General features: G+C 39.6%; 2 protein-coding genes across 2 annotated transcripts in view; one reads left to right on the top strand and one right to left on the bottom strand.

Annotated features, from left to right (window-relative positions):
• The window catches only part of ctnna2 (catenin (cadherin-associated protein), alpha 2), a 302,082-nt gene that overhangs the window by 99,303 nt on the left and 178,438 nt on the right, over positions 1-24,341 (bottom strand). The window lies entirely within an intron of this gene.
• On the top strand, positions 12,870-19,973 carry lrrtm1 (leucine rich repeat transmembrane neuronal 1). The gene has a single exon (XM_071505041.1). It carries the CDS (start codon positions 16,657-16,659, stop codon positions 18,232-18,234), a length of 1,578 nt encoding a protein of 525 aa, XP_071361142.1. The 5' UTR covers positions 12,870-16,656; the 3' UTR covers positions 18,235-19,973.

Here is a 24,341-nt window from a genome sequence, read left to right as displayed (position 1 = left end):
AAAAAACAAAAACGAGTCAATGGGGTGAGAAGAAGGTTTGAGTATCATTGATGTACTACTGTTTCATCGCAGAGTTGAAAAAAGTCCATTTATCACACACACACACACACACACACACACACACACACACACACACACACACACACACACACACACACACACACACACACAGACACACACAGACACACACTTGCCTTTACATGCATACACAAACATGACGTGGCCCTCTGTGGGTGCTGCATCTGAGGAGAGTAAAGCTTCAATACAAGTCAAATGCTACAGCTCAGATAAAACACCTGAAACAAGGACTTATAGGTCAGTCCGGTTCAAGAACCCCTTCTAAATACCAGGAGACATAATCCCTTTCTTCAGCATTTTCTCTTTCCTGCATTGCATCATCCTCCACCACCCTGTAGTGGATCAGACCAAACACTGACATGTTACCATTTAGGAGATTTCTGTAGGGCAGACAATGGACAGATATCAGTGTTGACCGGAAGGGTCAAATTCCCAAGTAGTTTTCAACTTAATGAAAATCCCTGCCACACTCTGTCAACTACATGAATCCTCATGATGTCTCATCCCCATCCAGTATTTCAATAATAGTGCTGTTAACAGTGATTATTGGTTGTGTCTTTCATGTCATTATAGAGTATAGTTTGTCTCCACAAGTCAAATTTGAGCTATTCTATGATCACCTCTGTATTTTTCAGATTTTTTAATGTGAATTTTGAGAATTTGTTAAGGGTAAGATTTTATGCAATGTCATTTAGAAGACACACATCAAAACCAACTCCATGAATGTATTTTAGAAAAAAAATATGCAGAGGCAGAGAAACAAGGGAACAGACTGATTTGTTGTGTCTAGACATCATCCACCTTCACACTTACCTCAGCCTCCATCCGTGCTTGTCTGATGGTCTCTTTCCTCTCATTGCTCGCAACTGTCAAAAATACCCTCTATGTCTCTGTATGTGACCTCTTAACTATACTGTGTGGAGCACAGGATTACGAGCAAGCGAGGCAGCTTCAAAAACCTGAAATGACTGATGTGAAAAGAAGTTTTTCAGACACTGACGCATTTTGGTGCCATCCATCTCTCACATACTGCTGAGATGTAATGGTGACTGGGGGAGTAAAAGGAGTAATCCACTGCACAGTTGCACAAAAATTAATAGATTCACATTATACAAAACATGTGGCCAGCACACAACTTCTCCAGAGCTGCCAGTCATTTGCCGAAGGTGGCCTTTGTCAGGGATAGTAAGGGGTAGAGAGAATAATATGCGTGCTTTTGCAAACCAGGATAATGATGACTCAAGCTGCTCTTCCGGGTGGGTTGCTGTGTGAAGGTAGCACTAATCAGGGATTAGGGTGGTTTGGGAAAAGAAAAAAAAAATGGCCTCAAGTCTGACAGGAAAACAGAGCCACGAGCGGATCAAATAGAAACATGCTAATGATAGCATGATAACACTAAGGTACCTACTGCGTATTGTGGCTGAGCCCACCGTAGAGACCGACACTGTGTACACAAGCGACACTGATATACTACACAGAGCTAAACAACAGTGTGTTTCCTTGCTGTAATGATCCACCGTGCAACAACTTCAAAGACTGCTGGAGCTGGCAGAACTGGTGAAATGATTATGTCTCCCACTATCCTTTCATGTGGGCTTTGTCAGTCCAGCCACGCAGCACCGCGAGCCACTAACAGAGCTGTTGCTGCTATTAGTTGGGAACAGTAAAGCCACAGAATATCTGGACATGATGTAAGTGCACTGCGTGGGGATGGATCAGGGGATAGGACTTACTGTCATGTTGGGTGTTTGGGGATTGATGTCTTCTCAAAAGACATCTATTCTCTTCCTTAAGCTGATTTATGAAATGGATTCCTACTACAGTCGCAGCTGTTCACGTCCAACCAGCATCTTCACGAAATGACATGCAGATGTCACCTTTGAAAATATTGGCCGTCATTTATCAAACCGTCTTGGAAAAGGCACAGGTTTAAACACTGGGAGAGACATATGAACCTCTCTCCATCTGATTTATTAAACTGTCACACGACACCTAAATGAGCACTAATTTGATCACAGACTGATAAATTGATTTAACTGTGGAAACAAGAACATGCTGCACCAGTTCCTTATTTACATACGACAGACCCTGATTTATGTGTGTTTGGCAACTCTTGGCCTATTAAAGTGGATGCCAGGTGCATCACACTTTCCATATGCTACATGACAAACACAGCAAAAGATTTTCCATAGATACTGACCACAGAAAATGGCCTTAATGAAGCCCGCATTTAGCAATCATCATTTCTGTTCCATAAAGACCTTCTATAAAGAGAGCATGCATCCTTATATGTAGGATCTAATGAGATGAACAACTCCACTACACACAACAACAGTCTTGCTACCTTTGCAAAACATTTGCACTATATATATATATATATATATATATATATATATATATATATATATACTTTTTTTTTTTCCTCCAGAAAGAAAAATAGACACATAAGAAATTTAATAAGAAATTATTAAATAGATGTTCCCTGAAGGACATGCAATTTACTTTGTTTTTTAAACTGTTCTGTGATGTATTTGGAAAACCTTGGCCATTCTAATACTGCTGTGTGCTCTGCCAGGCAATAACAGTTACGGAGCAGGACAACGGGAACTTGTGGGCATCACAAGGGGAGTGAAGTATGTCCCTGGGCTGGCCAGCCTTATTGTCAATGCAGTGACAGGGTCAGGTCTATGCTGTGGGTTACCATCTTAATTATGCATGGTCTATTTGGTGGACAAGTCTCTGATGCAGGTGGGCAGCTGCACCAGACAGTAGCTGATAGAAAAATGGCATAATGAATAATGTCGATCCCAAGTCTCTGCTCTGAGCAACTTAAATAGAGAGATGCCAATAGATAATGTAGTCAGTGCTTCCTCGCTCAGGTTAGAGAGACTGAAAATATAAAGTGCAGCCCCGGAAGAATAAAAAAATTCCTCATTACACAACACAATATAAAATATCTGGTCAAGTTGTGGGGCTGATAATATGAAATTTGTGCAAAAAGTCAGACAGAGCGTTGATATGCACATGTTCAGGGTTAAGTTTTGGTATTTTGTAAAGGCCAGCATGACGACAAGCAGTAGCTGCAGATTACAATTACTCCCCTGAATTGAAGGCTCTTAAGATACATATATTTTCAAGAAAGCACCATGCACAGTGCCAGAGTTCAGCAATTTGCCAAAAAGTTCATGGCTTTGTAAACAAAGGGTGATTCTGATTGGGCCCTAGATTTCTTGGTTTGAAATTACTGGGGTGAAGAGAGTGAATCATGCAAAAACATTTTTAAGCAGTGAGACACAGAGCACAATACACACATCTACACACACAAGCACAAAGGCGGCAGAGAGGAAGTGAGGCTGAGAATTTTTTCTCCCGTCAGAGGATTTAGCTGCCATTGTCTGCTGCCAGAAACAGCACCATGCGTTTTAATCAAGAGTACAGTTTTGAATCCAGTGGCCTTATGATGTGATAACAATTGTATTCTTCTATTCAGTAGGACTTGGGGATGTGTCATTTTGTAATGTCACTTTGCACAGATCTGCCACACCTTTTCGGATCTGGTTTTCTGTTCGTCATGCCTGTGGTCAATTTTCACCATGTCATGATATGGATCAGCCTGTAGGAGGATAGATAATGCTAGCTTTTCTATGAGTTGACTTGTACTAATGATTATCTGGGTTGTAACTTAGAGCCAAACAAGGTGTCACTTTCATGTGAAGGTTACAGTAAATTTGATACGAGGGACACTAACCGCTCTCTCACACATCAGCTGTACTGAAACACAAAACAAGAAATCACAGAAACAGTAAAATCTGGTTTACTACCTGCTGAGATTGAGCTGATAAATAATTTCAACCATGTTCGTAAATACTTTATTTCCTGGTTTCTCTGAAATGTACTGCCATTTAACTTATGATTTAAACTAAATTTGTTAAAAGAAGGCACTGATTTGCGAATACAAATGATGTTAAAACTGGTAGAGATTCACAGCCCCAAACAGTCAAACAGCAAACCCAACTGGGGCCTGGTGACAAAGTTAAAAATAAATAAATAAATTGATATTTCCTTCCTGCAAACTGAAGAAAAACTAAAACATGACTGAAACATCATAGTTAGGACAACACGTTACGAGACAGCTGACCTGAATAATGAAATACATGCACCACCTGCAAGACAGTTATGCATATTGAAAGAATGAAGGCTATGCCATACAGCTATGGACCATCAGTGCTAGAGGCCGCAACATTGACATCCGCATTAACAATCAGTTTTAGCACAGATAGCAGCACAGTTATTCATTTTCTCCTGTACATAGTAGACTATACAATATTCTACTATACAATAGTCAACTATGTATTTGTAATTGTTAATGTCTAGTTTCACATTTGTTTCTTGCCATTCTAATGTTAACGTTACTCCAGGACTTTTCTGCTTTTTTTTTTTTTTTTTGTGTCCTGGCTTATACGTGTGTACATTGTGTATTTTTAGTCAAAAATCTACAGTGAAGTGTACCCACACAAAGCCCTGGTGTCATTTGTCCCATAGCAAACAAACGCCAGCTGCCAACAACAATCACACGCTAGCTCCTGAAATACCAAATTCAACTCTCCGGTAAAACAATCTGCATGATATATGTACACCAACTGGTACCACATGACCTTTAATCCAGGATAGAGTTTTTGTTTGTTTTTTTTATGAATGCTGTGATCTGTAAATGAAAAGTTCAAAAGACAAAACACCCTCTACCTCCTGCAACACAATGGCTCAGTGGCTGGAATTAGAATGTCCTCCCCTTGTTATATGATACATTGATATCCCTTATCTGCTGCTATGCTTTTTATTTTTGTTATAGTTAAATATTTAATTGTACTTATTATATTATTATCTATTATTTATTTTTATATTTGATAATGACATTTTACAGTTTTCTTTTCTCTGTACTGTACTCTTTGCTGCTGTAATAGCCTACTGCAAATTTCCTCATTGTGGGACTAATAAATGATTATCTTAGACTGCTCATGTTTGGTTTCTGATAGGTAGCCTGGTTTCATCACACAGCTACAGACAGGCATCTTGGGTATTAGGAACAGCCCTAAGACCTGGCGCTTAGGACTCCATTATAATTAATAAAGTAGACTTTTAACAACACCCTTAAATCATAAAAAGGTGTAGTAGGGACCACAAAGGACATCCCCCCTTTGTACTGACCTCTAGGTGAGCTAGATATTTGTTGATGGCAATGCATGTGTCCGCATAAAGATGGTGAAAAAATGCCAAATACACACATGTTCCTACATTTGTAACAGACTTAGAACTGGTAATAAATGATCCACAAACTCTCAAAGCTTGACATCTGCTGTGTTACTGCACAGTTTGGGTGCTGTGCTTTCAACGTGTGTATGACAAACTGACCTGAGAGACAATTACACGAGATACTAGCTGGACTGAATGACGCCCACAGGGCAGAATTAGCTGGCGTGCAACAGAGCCTTACATTTCCTTTGGATTCTACTTGCTTAAATTAACACACTTTAGTAACATGAGAGCATGTGCACACAAAGACACACATTTTCACCCGTCCACATAAACACAAGCACACTCACTTACTTAAGTGCCAGATCACAGTGTTTAACCACTAAGCTGATGTCAGTGTAATTTTATCAAGTGCCATAGAAGTTAACTTAACCACTGGATTTCACTCAAATAGAGTCTTCTCCTAATGTGACTGTGGCTGCTTCCCATGCTGCCTGTGACAAAGCAAAGCAGGCATTAAGGGAGAAAGCTGGCATTATTTCATCTTTATTCATTCATAATCTACAATTCCCTTAAAGAGACCAAACCAGCAATGAATCTATCCTAAAAAATTTTGCTTAGCCACAGACTCATACAGCTTATGTCTCTGAGCCGCCAAACTCCACTGCCTGTAAAAACCATTACAAACACACGAATGAGCCACACGTTTACATCGGGTGACATATTCTGTCCCTTCACTGCGATCAGCACATCAAGTATAGTTTATTCTGAAACAACTTCGACTGCATTTTCGATCTCTTAGAGTAGCTCCTTGTCAGGCTCGGGGCACATAGTTCTGTGTTTACACTGCTTTGCTCATTTGATGAGCTGAGAGAAATAACACTTTGCCACAACAAAAGAGTACTCTACACCTCAGGATTTGGAAGAAAAATGTCTGCGAGTGTTTCTCAAATGTGTTTGTGTGTAAAGAAAAGAAAAGTAAGCATTCAGTAGTTTCTCACAATATTTGTAGAGGGACCTCATTTATAAACATGGTGCACGCAGTTTGCATGCAAGAGTTAGGATTCATAAAAGTGAGGTGAGAATTTGCTGGTGACCCTTGCATACACACGTTTTTGATGAAATGTCACACTTTCTATCACATCTTCATGCCTTAAACCAGTTTTTACAAACTTCTGATTTCTCAGTTTCCCAGTTTTTCTTTTGCCACAATTTCCGAAAAAGCGTTGGCCGGTTTCACAGCAGACATTTTAAGCAGAGATGTTGCACACAACATTAACCGTGGCTCTGTTCTGTGTCACACTCAGTCATGACAGTGTGACAGTGAACCAGCATGTATAACACCAGGAGCCTGAAACTGAAGCCGCTAAGTGGAATTCAGCCATTATTCATTTTATCATTTACACTGCACTTTTCCTGCTGTGACATAAGTGCCGCCCATTTAAGATTTACATATCAAAATGTCTTTCATGGGAAAGGCCAAACGATGGGGCATGATGATCATGCATGGTGGCTCCTTTACTGGTGCATGGGGCATCATACACCTGCTGATATTTCATTGTGCTAAATGCGAATGCCTTTTTTTAAGTGGACATATTGAGCTCATTTCTAGCTCTATATTTTTATTCCGAGACACCACTAGAGTAGCACTGCATGATTTGCAGTTCAAAAAAAGTTACTTATTTATCACTAATTGCCTGTTATGCAGCCCCTCAGTGAAGCCTCTCACTGAAACAGGCAATATTAGCTCAGGCCTCCTCAAGAGCCCACTTTCATCTGATTGGCCAAACATCCTGGAGCGCACCCACCGTGTGTGAGAGCTGCCTCATCAACTAGTTATTGAACTAGTTACTATCAAGGTGAGACATCAGTAAAGGGGACACATCAGCTGTGACACGAAATCAGCAGCAGGGAAGTTCTTGGCATCAGACCTTTCATTTGAACATCATCTTTCATTCTGCCTCTTGATGTAAACAGTGTTAATAGAGGTTGATCAAAATCAGATGGCTATTTTATGTGCTATTTATAGATGATCAAAAGAGTGTTGCAGACTTGGGTGCAAATTTACAGGCTGAATCAAACTTCTAACAACAAATTTTCTTGAAAACAGCGTTTCTAGTGCACAATTACAGCAAGTACATTGCTACCAAAAAGTTTTTATTTGTGAGAAACAGAATTCCACTAATTTAAGTTCAAGGTTTAAGAGGTACAACTTGTCAAATGCGAAACACAAGGAGCTTTCTTATATTATAAGGTTTATCTGTTCCTTGCAGTGCTAATGGGATTTTATTTAGATTTCTAGGCTAGTGTTCTTACCTTACTTTGCAGTAGGGGCACTAGGGATAAAGGCACAAGTAATTTTCAGTCTAAATTTACAAGTGTTTCAGGCTTTTACATCAGAGACTCCTCCGTTTGTTGTATTCTGCTCTGCTTCATCCCAACATGAGAGAGGCCAGTGGACACATGAAGGATGCAGAGGCTTGTTGGGCTCTGAATGAGGCAATAGGCCAGAACAGTCAGGGCTATCAAAAGTAGGGGCATGCGGCTCCAGAGAGCTGGGTTTTGAAAATGGGCTTGGTGGCTCTCAGTGGGATTTCTGCGTCATCTGACAGCAGAACAAAGTTCCTTTGGCAGGCAGAGCCTAGTCACAGGCACTGTTTGATGTAGTCTCTGAAGCCAAAAACATTAAAGCCAGAACACAAATGCATAAAGAAACACGCTAAGTAAAAACGTTATAACATGTAATTGAATTAAATACTGAACATGGGAAACCCACACACAACCACACGCCAAATGTGGGTGAAAAACTGGTTGTGGCAGGTAGCTGTAAATTTCTACTGGCCATGGCGACGGGCGAAGAATTCTGATCTTGTTTCTGTATAAAAGCATGTCCAACACTGAGAGTGTGACTGCTCTGTGTTGTGACATGGAAAAACCACTGTCTGTATCATTCTCTCAACAGGGAACACCTCACATTGGACATACCTGGAAGCAATTTGGACCCATATTAAGTCTCTCCACACACATATACACACACAGATGCACTTCCACACTGAGTCTCTTCCAGTTAATTACTAGTTATCCTTGTATTTCTATCTGTAAGATATTATATTAAATATAAATCTATCTATCTATCTATCTATCTATCTATCTATCTATCTATCTATCTTCTCTTTTCTTTTCTCTACACTTTAACCAAATGTAACTGACAGTTTTCTTCAAGCTGTTACATATAATCATGAGTGATAAAAGCACATGCATAGTTTACTCAAACTCTGTCTGGGCAGTGAGACAGTGTCAGAATCAGTTGTATTTCTTTTGACACTGACATGCGTTGTTCTTTTGTTTGTGTCTACTAGACAATTTGCTTTGTTAAACGGACTACCAAGTGCAGTATTTGACTTGCCCCACTCATGTCTCTGTGTATAGTGACTGATCTTGTCTGAAAGAGTAACATGTTCAAGGCAACAGGGAGGCCACAGCTACACCACAAAGCTTAGTACAACTGTGGTATAAGGAGAAACAGTCCTGTGAGCACCAGCAATTGATCAAACCTTGAGCTGAGGTGCTTAGAACAAGAGCAAAAGGCTTTAATCGAGACATGATCACTGAGACTAGACAACTAAAAGAGCCTCGCCTACAGAACCTTGATTAACACAAAATATTACAGGGTCTTAGAAGAACTGTTAAGTAATTTTTTGGCTTTTAAAAAATCCAAAGAACACTAAAAAATAATTACTGATCATTCCATTTCTCCTTTGTTCCAGTGAAATCTATTAATACTTCTAACTAGGTGCACAACCTAAAGTGGCTGTGTGGTTTGGCATATGCCAGATGCTGAACATACAGAAAGCAGACAACACACAACCACTGCAGTAATGCACATGCAGTCGTGGTTTAGACAATGTGATCACGAGAGTCCATGCCAAGGCCAGTCACCATCATTTCATAGGAATTTTCATGGAATTGATAAGGTTGTCAAGGTTGAGACAAGCTGTCTCAGATCTGAACAATAGCAGGAAATAAATCGAGAGGGTTAGAAAAACAACACATACATTTAGTTAGTTAAACAGTTTTAAACATGCTGTGGCATGCTTGTGCTCAATACAGAAAGTTAGCAAAATCTTTTATCATGGCTGCTTAGTTTACACAGTGCAGAGCATTATTTTTGTATTGGAAGAGAAACATAAAACTAGAGGCGATTTAAGATCATGCTGCTTGTAAAAGCCACCCCCAGATTTACTGGCACACACAATTTATTCCCTACCATTGATGATAAACAGTCTCTTTACCCATTTAGGCGTTTTCAGACAGATTCTTCATTCTTTTTTCCTTTTTCTTTCTTGATGTACACACAGTCGTATATGTAGATCCTCACTTTCACATCACCATGTGCAAAAATATCAGAGCTTTTCCAGGATTACTTTCCATCTTGCTTTATAAATTCCCTGTAAATCAAGCCAAACTTTCACCCACCTCTAAAACCTCAAATATGGGCAAATCACGAGGATGGCGTTGTATTGATTGTTTCCTGTTTACTGAGGCAAACTTTGCATCACACAAAAACATGCTTCAAGGAGTTGTAACCCATAGCGACAGCCATGTCCCCGCTGTCACACGCTCCGATGAACATTATGATGGTATTGTTTTTCCTGTTTTATTCACCCCAGCTGCAGTTAGTAAAAGCAAAGGAAGATGGAGAGAGGTGGATTTTTTAGTATATTGCATAGCTAACCCGGCGTACTACCACAAACCTTCACTGAGTTAGTGTCTTCACAATTTTTATTGAGAAAGATCTGTATCTGTGATATGACTATGATGGCAATAATTAGACATGCCCATGGCTATCTCTATTTATCTTTGAGTACATTTCCTCTGCTCCTCAGCTCATCCTCAGTTGCTGATTATATAATGGGATTATGTCATCTTAAATACCAAAGAAGACAGAAAATAAACACTAAAGCTGAAATGAATGAGCCTAATGTTAACTCTCTGTCCACTTGTGACCCTTTCAAACTGAGACAAACCTCCATCTGCTGGGGGTTGCACTCAACTGCAGATGAAGAATCATCTCATACTGTTTCCTCACCACACCACTGACAACTGCACCACAACCCCCACCACAATCCTTTTTCCAGCTGCCCATCAACATTATCTCTGCAGCGGGCCAATTAGTCATCATCTGCCTTGTTTTGTTGGGCTCACACAGTCAGACGTCCTCTGATTCAATAAATGATTTAAATAATGGGCCTGTAATCATAGATGCTGATAATTCTGAGCCTTATTTGATCCCTCAAATCAATTCACTCGGCTGGCAATACACCACAACCTCCAACCATTTCATTATTTCAAAAAATATCCAAGATATATATCATATATCATATAAAATGATCATATAATAAGCTAGGGACATGACATCATGCTTTAGAGTTGGAAATCCAAATGAAATTTTGAATGTTTATTTACAAAGCAACATATTTTAACCAACTAGTCCAGATCTCAAACTTCTGACCCATGACTTCTTGCCTTTGAAGTGTCAGTAAGCCATGGGACATCGTGTAGAGGGTTAAGCAGTGGTCAGATGGGAAGCGAGTGACAGATCATGTTCTTCTCATTGTGCTACCCATTGGAAAGGGTAATTTAATTTTTCTTCATATATAGTACTTGACTTTACTTAATTGTATTGCACTTGTTTCCACATTGATTACTCACTGAGGGAAAAAAAAAAACAAGCAGAGCAGCATCACTGGCCAGATAGAAAATAAATTCTTCGTATAACAATGCCCAACAACACTTTTCCTTACTGACAAAAGACACAAATAATCATAATGAAAGAAATAAAATGAAATATTCTTAAATCAATCATCAGTTGTGCTTTTATTCAGAAAATAACGCAATTCTACTGGGACAGACAAAATGCATCCAACAAACCTTTGTGGGGAAAGCTAAACATCATTGTCAGCTGTTAATTACTTGCTCCACAGCCTTCAAAGTAATACTAAGAATGAAACAATACAAAAACAGCCTGTAGTGCCTTAGAGTGTCAAAGATCTAAGATCATTTAATGATATATTTATTTATTGTTTGATATGGAGGCTAATGAGTCAGATTCATACATGAACGCTAACCTGAAAGCTAAAAGAAAATAAAAAGGTTATTTAAAGGTTATTCATGAAAAGAAAATCCATATCCTTAGCTACCATCAATCTCTAATATGGTCTTATCTGTTTTCTATGACTGTGTTCATGTGAGCGTGTCATTAGGCAAGTGTGTTTCACGCTCACACACCTGGTCACACACTTTCACTCGAGCTTGTGCTGACTTTAACTTCAAAGCAGAGAGCCAAAGCTCTTAAAGTCTTAAAACTGATGGTCTGGATACTCTCATCTCCTGTTCGCTGTGTCAAGTCATTATAGTGCACCAAGTCATTAGCTGATGGTGTAGTCATCCATTACAGCTAGGAGGGAATATAGCAAAGGCAAAGCACAGATGATTCCAATGTCAAGATGTCCAGATGATGTGAAGGACAATTTTTGTTCTTTCTCCTACATCTTTTTTGCTGTCAAACCTTCACTTATTTCAAAATAAGAATTGAGAAATAAGAAATTGGATCCAGAGATAGCATGCTTTCATGCAAAATCTGCTAACTGGGTGAGTTTAGAGACCTATCCTTTTTCTTTCGCCAAGTTTACTTTGACAGATCTGACAATGGCAGAATGACTGTGATGTCTAGAAAATGAAAATTAGTTTTCCTAATCAAAATAAAAATCACACCCACCTTTGAACTCGACCTTCATTTTGATTTCAACTACACACCTGTAAAGTTTCATGACCACATCTTGCAGGGCTGTTACGTTGCGACTACCTCTACCATCACAACCAAACTAACACTAACCGTTAGTAAACCTAGTAAAACTAAACCTAGTTCTACCTGAACCCTACAAAAAAGTCACAACCCTCAAAGAGCAAACCTAATATTTAAAGTAGTGAGGAGAAGCCGAAATGTGGTCACTTTCCCAAAATGTCCTCACTCTCTATAACTCACATAGGTACTCACAAAGGTACACGTACATGTTACCTAATACACATATTATTTTATTGAATTGTAGTTCAACCAAAGGAAGATCAGTGCAACAGCTCAGTCAGTTCTTTTGATACAGTTGTTAAAAACTTGGTGCCCCTAGTCACGGACACAGTATCTAGGGGTAAGTTGTGGAATGCCAGACAGGGTCAGAACAAAGTAAAGGGCTGTTAGGTAATTGTGTTTCCTTGGTATAATTATTATAATCAAACTCCCACCCCATTTTCAAGGCAGCTTCTGTTCCACTACATGCAGTGAGGTAATCTCTTTTCTCATAGGAAGACTCATTTCATTTTCATCGTCTATCTTTCCAAAAAGTCTAGACATAACTTAAGGTTCAGTAACCGGTAAAAGTAATGGCATCATATTGACCTTAAAAACAGCACCGATCTACTATGTAGATGCATGTTATTCCTTTTTGCTCCATTTTGTGCTGAAAAGGGTTCATTTTTCATCACGATAACGTATCTAACATGAATCAAAGCTCCGGCATGACCTCTCCACAAATCAGACATCAAACCAACTGAACAATTTTAGAATAAGTGACTATGTGTCTGGGAGGCCTGGAAACAAGATTTTTTTCCAGTATGATCATTTACAAGTGATGTCAGGTAAAGGAGTTAACAAAGCATAAAAGGAAAATGTTGAGGGAAATTGAAAAAATATATATTGTTGAGAGATTAGTCTTTTTGAGAGATATTTGTTTCTTAAATGATGGCACAGAATACCTTTGTATACCATTATATCTAGCAGATTTTTTATTTTATTATGGATAGTTTGGTCTCCATCCAGGTAAACATTTCTAATGTGCGACATATAAAAGTATTTGGTGATCCATTGGCATTGGTGACCCTGCTCTGCACCACTTGCTTATGTAGTAAAAAGATACAGTATCTGTACATGTACTCTGTGATTAGAATACAGTCAACAACAAAAATTTCCACCAAATTTTAGCCCCTGATTATTATTTAGAGCCTGGTTAGATAAACAGGCAACCGTTTAAAATAGATGGTAGTTTGACAGTCAGAAAGGCCTGTACTGTTGTTGTAGTAATGGGCTATACCACTGGGTGGGGACTTTTTGTTTGATGAGATGCACTTAAAATGGTCTAATCTATCCTGTTCCCTGTGACACTGTGAAGCTAACTTTCCTGCCTTAGTACTTCTTTACTCTCAAATTCATATATGACTACACAGTGGAGACTAGATATATTCGATAAGTACAGGGAAATAAAGTAGAAGTTCCTGAACATTCCTGTCTCAGTTTGCCAGATATTCTACAGCTAATGCTATTACTATACTACCAGCTCCAATACAAACAGCAACTCTACAGTAATTGTCTGCCAAAACAGAACATATGAAAAGACACAGCGACACAGTAAATATCTGTGAAAACACAACAAACACAAACAACCTGGGCTTTTGTCTTTACTCAATTTAGCACTACAGAGTTTTACAGGAACCCAGTTCCAAAGTCATTGGAATGATATAGCAGGATCTCTTATTTAACTTGTCAATGTGTTATCAATATTAGTGGATCTTGTTAATATGACTAGATGGTGTTCCCTGTCAGCAGTAATCCAGATTATGGGTGTTACAAAATGTCTGCTCAAATTAAGAGTCAGTATCATGTTGGACAAACAACCAGCTTTATCACCTTTGTGAAAGAAAAGCAATTGGTATTGCTGTTTGCAATGACAGCATACAGTAAATGTTTATTCTGGGTTTTGTCCTGCTCCATCAAAGGATATTTTTGTTCCAATATTTATTTAGCTCGATACACAAGTTACTGAGCCTGGATTGTGAACAGGCATAATTAAAACCGTTTTTTATAACTTTAACAAACACATATATCAGCACAAACACAAAATAACAAAATATAGGACAATGATAGATACATTATTTTAGCTTACAAGTATAATTATTTTTATCAATTTATAATTATCATTATAAATTAAAAAAAAAAAAAGAAAGCACTTTTGTTCATTATCAACTCTTTTTTTAAGAACCAATGAGTAAGAAGGCTTGATACAAAAGTAATGGCATCTGTCAGTAAAAATGCAATGGACATGGAGAGGAAAAAAAAGATGGGTGGATGGCAGGAAAGTTGTCTGGTATGAGGAAGGTAAGGCACTGTCACAGCTCAATGTCTTTCAAAATTAATGGGAGAACGATGACAAAGCTAGGAATGACCCCAGAGAAGTGCAAAACAAGGCGAGCACGAACCTTCAGAAAAAAAAAAAAGTATGTTATACTTTTATGCTAATATTATGTGGCAAGCAATTACATCTGTATTCAGAGCGGATAGCCTAGCCATAATTGACAATGACATAGAAGGCCTGGTTACAGGACAGTTTGATCAAATGAGGAATGTCATACTCTAGTCTTGACTCATTACACTCCAGCCTTTATTGTTAGCAAGGCTAAACAATGAATATCAATAGACTGACAGTGAGTCATTACAAAAAGTCATAATTGAAATCACAACACATACATGACGATGACTATGTTTAAATTGTGCCATCATTACTAGAACTAATTACTTTCATATTTTACGTGGATCTCTTTGGATCTTGAGTGAGAATATGGTTAATTTGAGCTGTGCTATTTCTTCTTGTTCGTCGATATGTGGACGTGATTGTTAAAACTGCATGCAAATGGTTCTCTGCTTTAGGGGTGGAACTAATATAGGACATCCTTTTGTTCACTGGATGAATGTTATTTTGCAACTTTGAAATCAGAAAAATGCTTTCTCACAGCGACGTCAAAGGAGGCAGACATATTATGGCCCAATTCATTACAGTCAGTGACGGAAGGAGGGAGGGAGGCAGAGAGAGAGAGAGAGAGAGAGAGAGATACAGAGAGAGAGCAAGAGGGAGAGAGACAGAGAGAGAGGAGTTTCATTAAAGCTCCTGGTTTAAGCCCAGCCCATTCTGAATATGTAAATTTCTCAGGCACAGAGAAAAACACAGCAAGAGGAAAGTGAGGAGGGAAGAGGGGAGAGAGAGGAAGAGGAGGGGAGCAGCATGAACAAGTGAGTGAGCGATCAAGGGAAAGAGAGCAAGAGAGTGAGGGAAAGAGAGCGAGCACTCTGAATTGTGAGTGGCTTACGACACTCAGTGAACAGAAGGTGCTTCTGCATGCGCTGTCAGTGTACTGGTCTGCTGCAAGGGATTGCGCGCTCCTTTGCTTCCCACATTTACCGCCCCTGCCTGCTTACCAGCACCAGCCTTCAGCAGCCTCTTCCAGCTGGCTGAGAAAACACCCGGAGAGCAACGGAGTGAACGGAACCTGCAAGCTACCAGGGATACGAGCGGCTTCTTAACCGAGATGAGCCATTGAGATGACAAGGAATACTGTTACACAAGAAAACAGTGAACAGGGTTCACCTCTTTAAATCCTTTTTTTTTCCCTTACATCCGTCACTGAAAGCATGATTACCCGCTTGAATGGATTTAAACCTTACAAGTCATTGATTGCCTCCAGAGATGGACGATAATATGTGTTGACAGATCTGCTGAAACTTGAGCAGGAAGGTGAGGAGAAAAAACAGCAAAAAAGATATTTAAAAAGATTTTTCCTTGGTCTTTTTTTTTCTTTCACTGGTTGTGTCTTCTCCCCTCTGATCATTGCAGCAGAGGACTGCGGAGGAGCAAAAGAGACAGAGCTCATGCATACAGACAGGGGAACTTGCACTTCCTACCATCTCGCTGAAAGCTACTTGAATTCCTTCTCTTTCTGGCTCTTTCACTTGAGGAGAACTAAGACATTGTAAGCCTGCCAAGGATCTGGTGTCCACTGAAAAGAGAGAAGGGAGGGGGGGAGAATTTGTACCACAGTGGGGTCTTTTTTAGATTCGCACATAATTAGTGTTGGGGCACAAAGCGAGACGCTGAATGGAGATTGTCAGCTTTTGGATAGGGGTGAGTAGGAATCTTTTCAAATAAGATCTATCAGTGAGGACAGTTTTATTTTTATTTTTTTCACTCCCTCTACTCTCCACCCACTGCTCGATATCCAACATAAGCACAGAGACTTGCCCTCTATCCTTTGCATTTTCGACAAGGATTCCCTTGGTTGACTATATAAAAGTAATATAATATCACTGCCTACAGCTAAGATACAAAAACGCAACGAAACAGATTATGAAATTAATTAAATATGATGTGATAAATATGATGTGAAGGTGCAAAAACAATATCCAGAGTGGTTCAATGGACATTTTCTCAGTGACATCCCTGGATATTTATGCTAATGGATTTCCTTCTAATTGGACTGTACTTAAAGTGGCCACTGAAGAAGCCCCCTGGGTTGATACTGTGTTCACTGGGCATTTTTCTAAGAACGGTTCCCTTGGTAGAGGGGGTTTGTCCAAGGCTGTGCCGCTGCGACAGCAAGCTGCTGTACTGCGAGGGGCTCAACCTCACAGACATTCCCCGCAATCTGAGCAGTGCCATGGGCCTGTCCATGAGAGAGAACAACTTGACCGAGCTGCGTGAAGGCCAACTGACTGGTTTGTCACAGCTCACCTGGCTCTACTTAGATCACAACAACATTGACATTGTAGAGGAGGGTGCGTTTGACAGGCTAAGACGAGTCAAGGAGTTAGACCTGAGCAGCAACCGGATTGAGAGTCTGCCAAATGGTACCTTCAGGCCCCTCCCAAACCTGCGCATCCTGGACCTCTCATACAACAGGCTGCAGGCACTAGAGCCCGACCTGTTCCACGGCCTTAGAAAGCTCACCAATTTGCATTTGCGGTACAACGCTCTCAAATTTGTGCCAGTGCGGATTTTTCAAGACTGCCGGAGCATGCAGTTCCTGGACTTGGGATACAACCAACTGCAGAGCCTGGCTCGAAACTCCTTTGCTGGCCTCTTCAAGTTGACTGAGTTGCATCTTGAGCACAATGAGCTGGTTAAAGTCAACCTAGCCCACTTCCCTCGCCTCATCTCTTTACGTACTCTGTACATGCACAACAATCGTGCCACAATTGTTGTCAATACCCTGGAGTGGACATGGCATTTTTTAGAGAAGATTGATCTGTCAGCCAATGAAATTGAGTACATTGAGCCACATGTTTTTGAGAGTGCACCCAACCTCAAGGTGCTAATGCTAGACTCCAATCGTTTGACCTCTGTGGACCAGCGCATCCTGGATTCATGGTCATCTCTGGACAGCATTACCCTGGCAGGGAATGACTGGGAGTGCAGTCGCAACGTGTGTGCCTTGGCCTCTTGGCTGAGTGCCTTCCGAGGCCAGCGTGACAATTCCCTGCTGTGTTCAAGCCCTGACACCGCACAGGGCGAGGATGTGTTGGATGCTGTCTATGCTTTTCAGCTATGTGAAGATCCCCCGATGGAGGTAACTACAGCAGGCCTGTACGCCTCTACAAGGGATCTGGCCCAGGGTGGCTCTGTGTTCCTGGGCCCGTTTACTCCCAACCCTTATGAGGGTGAGGGCAGTGAGGTGGTCACCAGTTCTTTTACTGTCACAGTGGGCCATGATGACCTCGAGAGCACCATGCAGATTCACAAAGTGGTGACTGGCACCATGGCACTCATCTTCTCCTTTCTCATCATAGTGCTGATGCTGTATGTGGCATGGAAGTGCTTTCCAGCCGGAATAAGACAACTGAGGCAGTGCTTCAGCAGTCAGCGCCGTAAGCAGAAGCAAAAGCAAAGCATGCAGCAGATGGCTGCTATTTCTACTCCGGAGTACTATGTTGACTATAAGCCTAACCACATTGAGGGAGCTCTGGTAATCATCAATGAATATGGCTCTTGCACTTGCCAACAGCAACCTTCTCGGGAATGTGAGGTGTGACCCTGCTTTGTGAGTACGTCTTTACCTGTGATTGTCTGGATATACAGTAAATCCCTTTTTTGGATACACTGGGGAGGGGAATATTGCGGGACAGAAGGAATAAAGGGATCTTTTGGACACTTTTTACACAGCATCTCACTGTGATGTGGAAGGAGTGTGCTTTATATGGCTGACTATTTCACGGTGGATTTACTGCTACTGCTATCTATTGCTGATTTTATGCCATAGGGCATATCGGGCACCTGACTCTTGGACCTGTTGATGTTCCACAGAAACACAAAGAGGAATACATCATGGGCACTGAGGCTTTTTTTCTCATGGATGGATAATTGAGCTTTAATGTGTCTTTCTACTTCAGGACATTTAATTATTGTTTAAAAACAAACTGGGGACACATAAAAGAAGGAAAAAAGGAAAAAAAAAGAAACCATTTGTATTATGGTAAACACAATATTTGACAAGCATTTAAAATATAAAAAAAAAAACATGTTTAAGTTGGATTAAAAATGTAAAAATAAAAGTCTGTGTAAAATATGTTAAAAGAAGTGCAAGTGTGGATAAAAAACGATACAAGATAATCTATTTCTTTTGTAAACTACAAAAAATGTTTAAATAAATGAATTGCTATTCACAGTAAACTCATTTGTACGTGAGAAGCCTGTCAGAGGATGAATGACAATAGACGCAGTCTTTGCGCTCGTGGACTGGAGAGCCATGTCTCTGCAGTGTATCGAACCAAAAAAATTAAAATAAAATGAAATACAAAAAAATTAAAAGGCTAGAGGGATATCTGCATCTCATCTCAAATGTAAAATCCATGGTCTGAATTTTAGATCTCTATTCTGTTTTAACTCTCATATTTGTTGTTTTATCATTCACTGTGTTGGCTCGTTATCAGTGTAGTTTCTTTCCCCCTCCCCACTGCCTATGTGTGAAAACATTCAAATGATCTATTTCATCTTAATCGGTTAGCATATTTTCATATTATTATATCACTATTTGTGTACCATCCAAGTAAAGAAAGCAGAGTGTCAAAGATCTAAAGCTATGCCTCTCATTGCTTCTCCCTCTTTGGCTTTCACAGAGGAGTGACGCCTCCTTTCACGGAACCAAGCACACTAAAGACAACAATCACTGAAACCATGCTTACTTCAATCAAAATACGATTCAAATAGTTTCAGAATCATTGAACAAATGATCCACCAGCTTCAAGAAAGATTTGCACACACAATATTCTTCACTGTGTTTTCATATGATGTAAAATGTTTGTTGAATTCAAGGCCATTTTGAGGTGTGTGTGTATATATACATATATATGTACACACATCCTTCATCCTCTAGTGTTCATTGTGTAAATTAGTGTACTGACAGATGTTGTGTTTCCTGGGTCCTTTGGCATGAACAGTATGTTGTGTGAGGGGTTGGCGGTTGTGGGGGGATGGTGGGGGTTGTGAGAGGTGGTGTGAGGGAGATGGAGAATCACAACGACTGCAGAAAGAGGGAACAGACTGCTCTCTAGTGTGCATATTCTCATACTGTGGCTGCATTTCACCTATTGTGCACCATATTCTGCCAACTTCCACAGCAGGGGCAACATCAATATAATGAATTTGCAGCAGCTTTTCTGAAAAAAGAAAAAAATCAATGAATCAATCTGCATCATTTTTTGTATTATTTTGCGATAAATTAAGATAATGTTTACAACTTGTAAGTCAGCAGGAATAAAAATGTTTCAAGAACTCACTGACAATCATTACATAATTAGTTCCAACACAATTAAAATGTCATCTTCAAAATTATCAAAACATTGCAACTACAGGTGGTGTTCTGGTTTTCTTTGAAAAGCATCAAACAAAAGGTCAGAAGAACAGGTAAGACATAGTTGTTGTTGTTTTTTGTTTGTTTGTTTTTTGACTGGGCTAATTACCAGTGGTTGTGATATGAAACAGTTTTAACTAAAAACGGCAGTGATTGGTAAAACGGGCAAACATTTTACAGTATTTTGTATAAATATTGCAGGGATCAGACAAAATCGCAAGCTCAAGCTTAAATTTGAGTTAATTCTTGTAATCACATGAGCACCAAATCCCACAGGGACGGACAAAGTGAGCCGCTGGATATACATATCAAATTACCTTCTTTTCCTCCCACAGCTAATTTCTCTCAGGTAAAATCCCATCACATACTAATCATCCATATTAATAAAATGAGTATGTTGGGAATTCAGTGTTCAGTGTTTTGCACTTGAGTGCACTAAATTGAAGCCATTTTCTTATACTAACCTTCAATAAATGCAAGAGGTAGTAAGTATACAATATAAGTACATAGGATAAGAATTGAATCTATAACATGTTTCTATGTATCTGTATGTGAGTTTCTGCTCACAATTGCGTTCAGAGAGTTTGTCTTCACACATATCCGTTTCAAACAGTGCTGAATTATTAACCCTAACCTCAGCCATCTGGACCCCCGTAGCAATCATTAGCATAAAACCACTTTCTTAGGAAGTGGAATAAAAAATAAAGGTGCAATGTGAGCAATTTCCAAAGCTACATTTTGTTGTTAAAATGAACTATAATACCCACAATGTATATTTCTGTTTTTTGGCTATTAACACATTGATTAACTCTGGTTAACTAAATTGATAGTCTGTATGCACTGCATGTAGTGCTGAAGTAACAAAAGCACTAAGTTTTGTGATTATTTGTTGGAGACATGTTTTAGGGAGTGATGATGGCTTAAAGTTGCCTTGTGGAATTTATGATCCATTTCTTATTTATGGTACCAAGGGCATCCCACTTTAAGACTCAACATAGCTGTTAATCATAACCTGCCATGTCATATGAATGCAAATGACTGCAGTATGTACGGTAGGGCATCACGATGGGGAAAGATTTATGTTATTCTCTTCACCCTCACACCCTGTCTAGAATTTTCACCCCCCGTCCAACAGTCTGTTAAACATGCAACTGCAAGGTAAATCTGATTTTGTGAAGATTCATTTGTATAAATATTGGATGATGCCTGGCAAAGAGGCCATTGCTGGCACTGCTATTGATTTCATTTCGCTCTTTTCTTAAACAAGCAACCAGGGCAAAAGGTGATGGAGAATAGCCCTGAATATTTTAAAAGCTTTCAGTCCTGAGGGCTGACGTTAAACTACTTTGGACTTTTCTCTATCCCTCCTTACCTTTACCTTCTTTAGCTCCCTGTTCTATCTCTTTCTCTCTGTGTCCATAAAACACGTTAAATGTAGAGAAAAAAAAAAAACAAAAAAACATCAATTCATCTGACAGACAATAGATCAAATCTCTGGTTGACCTAATCCAAAGGTGATAATTCCCTGTGGGGTGATCTGTGCTCTCAGACAGCATCCATTATAAATTCCTTGATTAATGATGCTTAGTAAAAATCAATACAGATGAGTGGTAACCAAAATGATCACAGTAAGAACAAATGTATTCATCTCTCCCTCACATTTGCAAGTGCAAGTGCAAACTCACAGTTGAGGATAATATGTTTTATCTATATGAAAATCCACAATTATTTGAAAGATGACGAGTAGTTTACATGGTAATGTGGTGACTGTCTTACACGAATCAGATCACTGTTCAGTCAGTTTAAGAGCAGCTGGGCAGGAGAGCGTGACATTTATTCTGTACTTTGCAGAGCCACAGCTGTTTGCCAGTCAGACAATATACAGGGGTTATACGTTCAGTTCGCACACTAATAGGTCTGGAGCTATTTTCTTGTAGCATATGTGTACAAAATTAAGCATGTGGTGAATGTGCGCACATGCAATTATGTCTGTGCATGTGTGTGGTTATAAATAAGCACAACAGACCAGAAAACAATGTGATGTCTAGCACTATATAGTTCTGAGTGCAATGATGAGATGAGAAGTCACAAAGCAAAGGTGCGTATGAAGGCAGAATTACTGACACAAACCATAAATGTCACAATAATGAATTGAGAAAATGCAAGGGGGTGTGGAATGAAAAACTTGGGGTTTTCTGAGTGTGTGGAACACGAGATGTGGGTCAGAGCAAATGGTCAAACACCAACAACAGGGAGGCCCAGAAAACTCAAACTGTACAGGTTGTTACTCGCTGAGATCCCAAAAGACACAAGTAAGCCTTACCATCAGTCAGGTAGCACTCACAACTAACCGTGTCAGAGTATCGAGTCTTGTTCAAACAGCAAGTCAATGAAGAAAACCGCAAAATTGATTTTGTACAGCATAAAAATAACAGTGAAATAGAGTATACAAAAATGATGTATGCATATTTATGCCAGTGTGCATGCATGCACTGTATAGTGCGTTTGCCTGTGCAGTGGTGTGTGTGTCAGAGACCAAACATCACTCTGCAGATCATTGGCAAGTAGCTTGCATCCCAAACTGCAGCAAGGGGAGGCCCTTAGAGACGCAAACAGATCCTTAAAAAATAAATTAACCTGACTTCCTGTGAGAGGTATCGATCGGGCAACATTTTGCTTTCTCACTGGGACTGGGATAGTGCTGCATAATAAACGCTTAACACCCCCTCATAACTGGATGGAGAGCTAAATCATGGGTGGCAGCATGTACTGCAGTAGGCTGCAAGGAGCTGGTGATGACTAATGACAATGTGTGGGTGGCTTTCCACTGCTTCTTTCCACTGCCTCTTCTTATAACAGGTGGGTTACCACGATCAATATTCTAATCATCATCAACATTATCTTTGAATCCAAAACCCCTGACACACTATTTTCTCTCTTATTGTTCATTCTCTTCTCAGCTGCCTTCCAAATACTGCTGCTGTCACTGTTATAAATGTCATATTACTGCACTGAATTCACTGATAGCCACTAACAAAATCCTGGTGTTTATGTACGAGCAGGGGATTAACTGAAAGAGGGCAACAAATGGAAATTACACTCACACATTATATGATATAGAGAGTTCTCCCCTTTTAAATAGCAGATTTGATATAAAACCACGGAAAGCTTATAGTTTCAACCCAAACCCTTCCCTTATGAAAGTGGAACAAACTATAACTTTACTAAAACAGACACAGGTTCAATAGGGCACTATAATTACATTCATTACTCAGGCTAACTCTCCAGGCAGCCTATAGCTCTCTACGCCCACTGCTTCATTTACATGTACCATACTCAAGCAACACTGAATTAATAATAATGGCTGAGGAGTCATTATTCTTACCTACATATGGTACTGTGGGAAGAGCAGTGGTGGCTGCTGAGGAAGGTGAATCTGGTTGGAGAATGGGGGCAAGGTTGGCAGCTGAATATTCATTACACTGAGTCAGAGGGTGGAAGAGGGACAGGGAACTGGTGGCCATGATTATTACTATTATTATTACTGTTATCATCAGAGTGATTTTGTAGTTAACTTTCTTGCTGTGGCTAGGATGGATTAGCCTGTGCTAATGTTTTGTCTTGCATTTACATAAACCATCAGGGTCAGTCAGTGAGATAATACAGAGCAACAGCTGGGCCTGCATCTGGGGCTCCATGTAACCTGTATAAGAGCAGATGTGGGTCAGCGCCTAATATTCAGAGCATTAACTGTGGCTGAACTACAAAGCTTTATTCAGGACTGGAAGCAGGATTTTCTGTTCATCTATTATCATTATTCATATCTTTACAAAAAAACCCTGTTGCAATTATATGGGATATACAACAAATCCAAAATGATACACTCTAAAATCCTTATACCTCATATCTTGTAGGTCATGAATGCTTGATTGATTTTTTTTTTAACCCAGTTCTATTCCTCATGTGTCAATAGTCCTGTAAATGGTCATAATAAATAAGATGCCTGGAGACATGTGTCTAACACATACTCCAGCACCCACACAAAGCAAAAGCAATCAATAACTCGCATGATTGAGCTTTCTGCAACTAAGTATGTGCATGGAGGCTACTGTGAATAAAACAATAAATCATTTCAATAATTAACCAGTATTTACTGTATATTCTGTGTGTGTGTGTGTGTATGGGGTTGGGGTTATGGTGACTCATTATATCTCTGAAAACTTTATCTTCTTAAAACAAACACAAAAGCAATCCTTTTTCTTACAAAAGGTGGATTTTGGAGATCTAGC

This window comes from Trachinotus anak, unplaced genomic scaffold (assembly GCF_046630095.1).
Source record: "Trachinotus anak isolate AG129_WGS33_773 ecotype Australia unplaced genomic scaffold, CSIRO_AGI_Tana_v1 ptg000019l, whole genome shotgun sequence".
NCBI classification, from domain to species: Eukaryota; Metazoa; Chordata; class Actinopteri; order Carangiformes; family Carangidae; genus Trachinotus; species Trachinotus anak.
This window is presented reverse-complemented; position numbering and strand designations above follow the sequence as displayed.

What these genes read in the sequence shown, in the direction of transcription:
- lrrtm1 (XM_071505041.1), top strand. Translation starts at nt 16,657, where the DNA reads ATGCTAATGGATTTCCTTCTAATTGGACTGTACTTAAAGTGGCCACTG.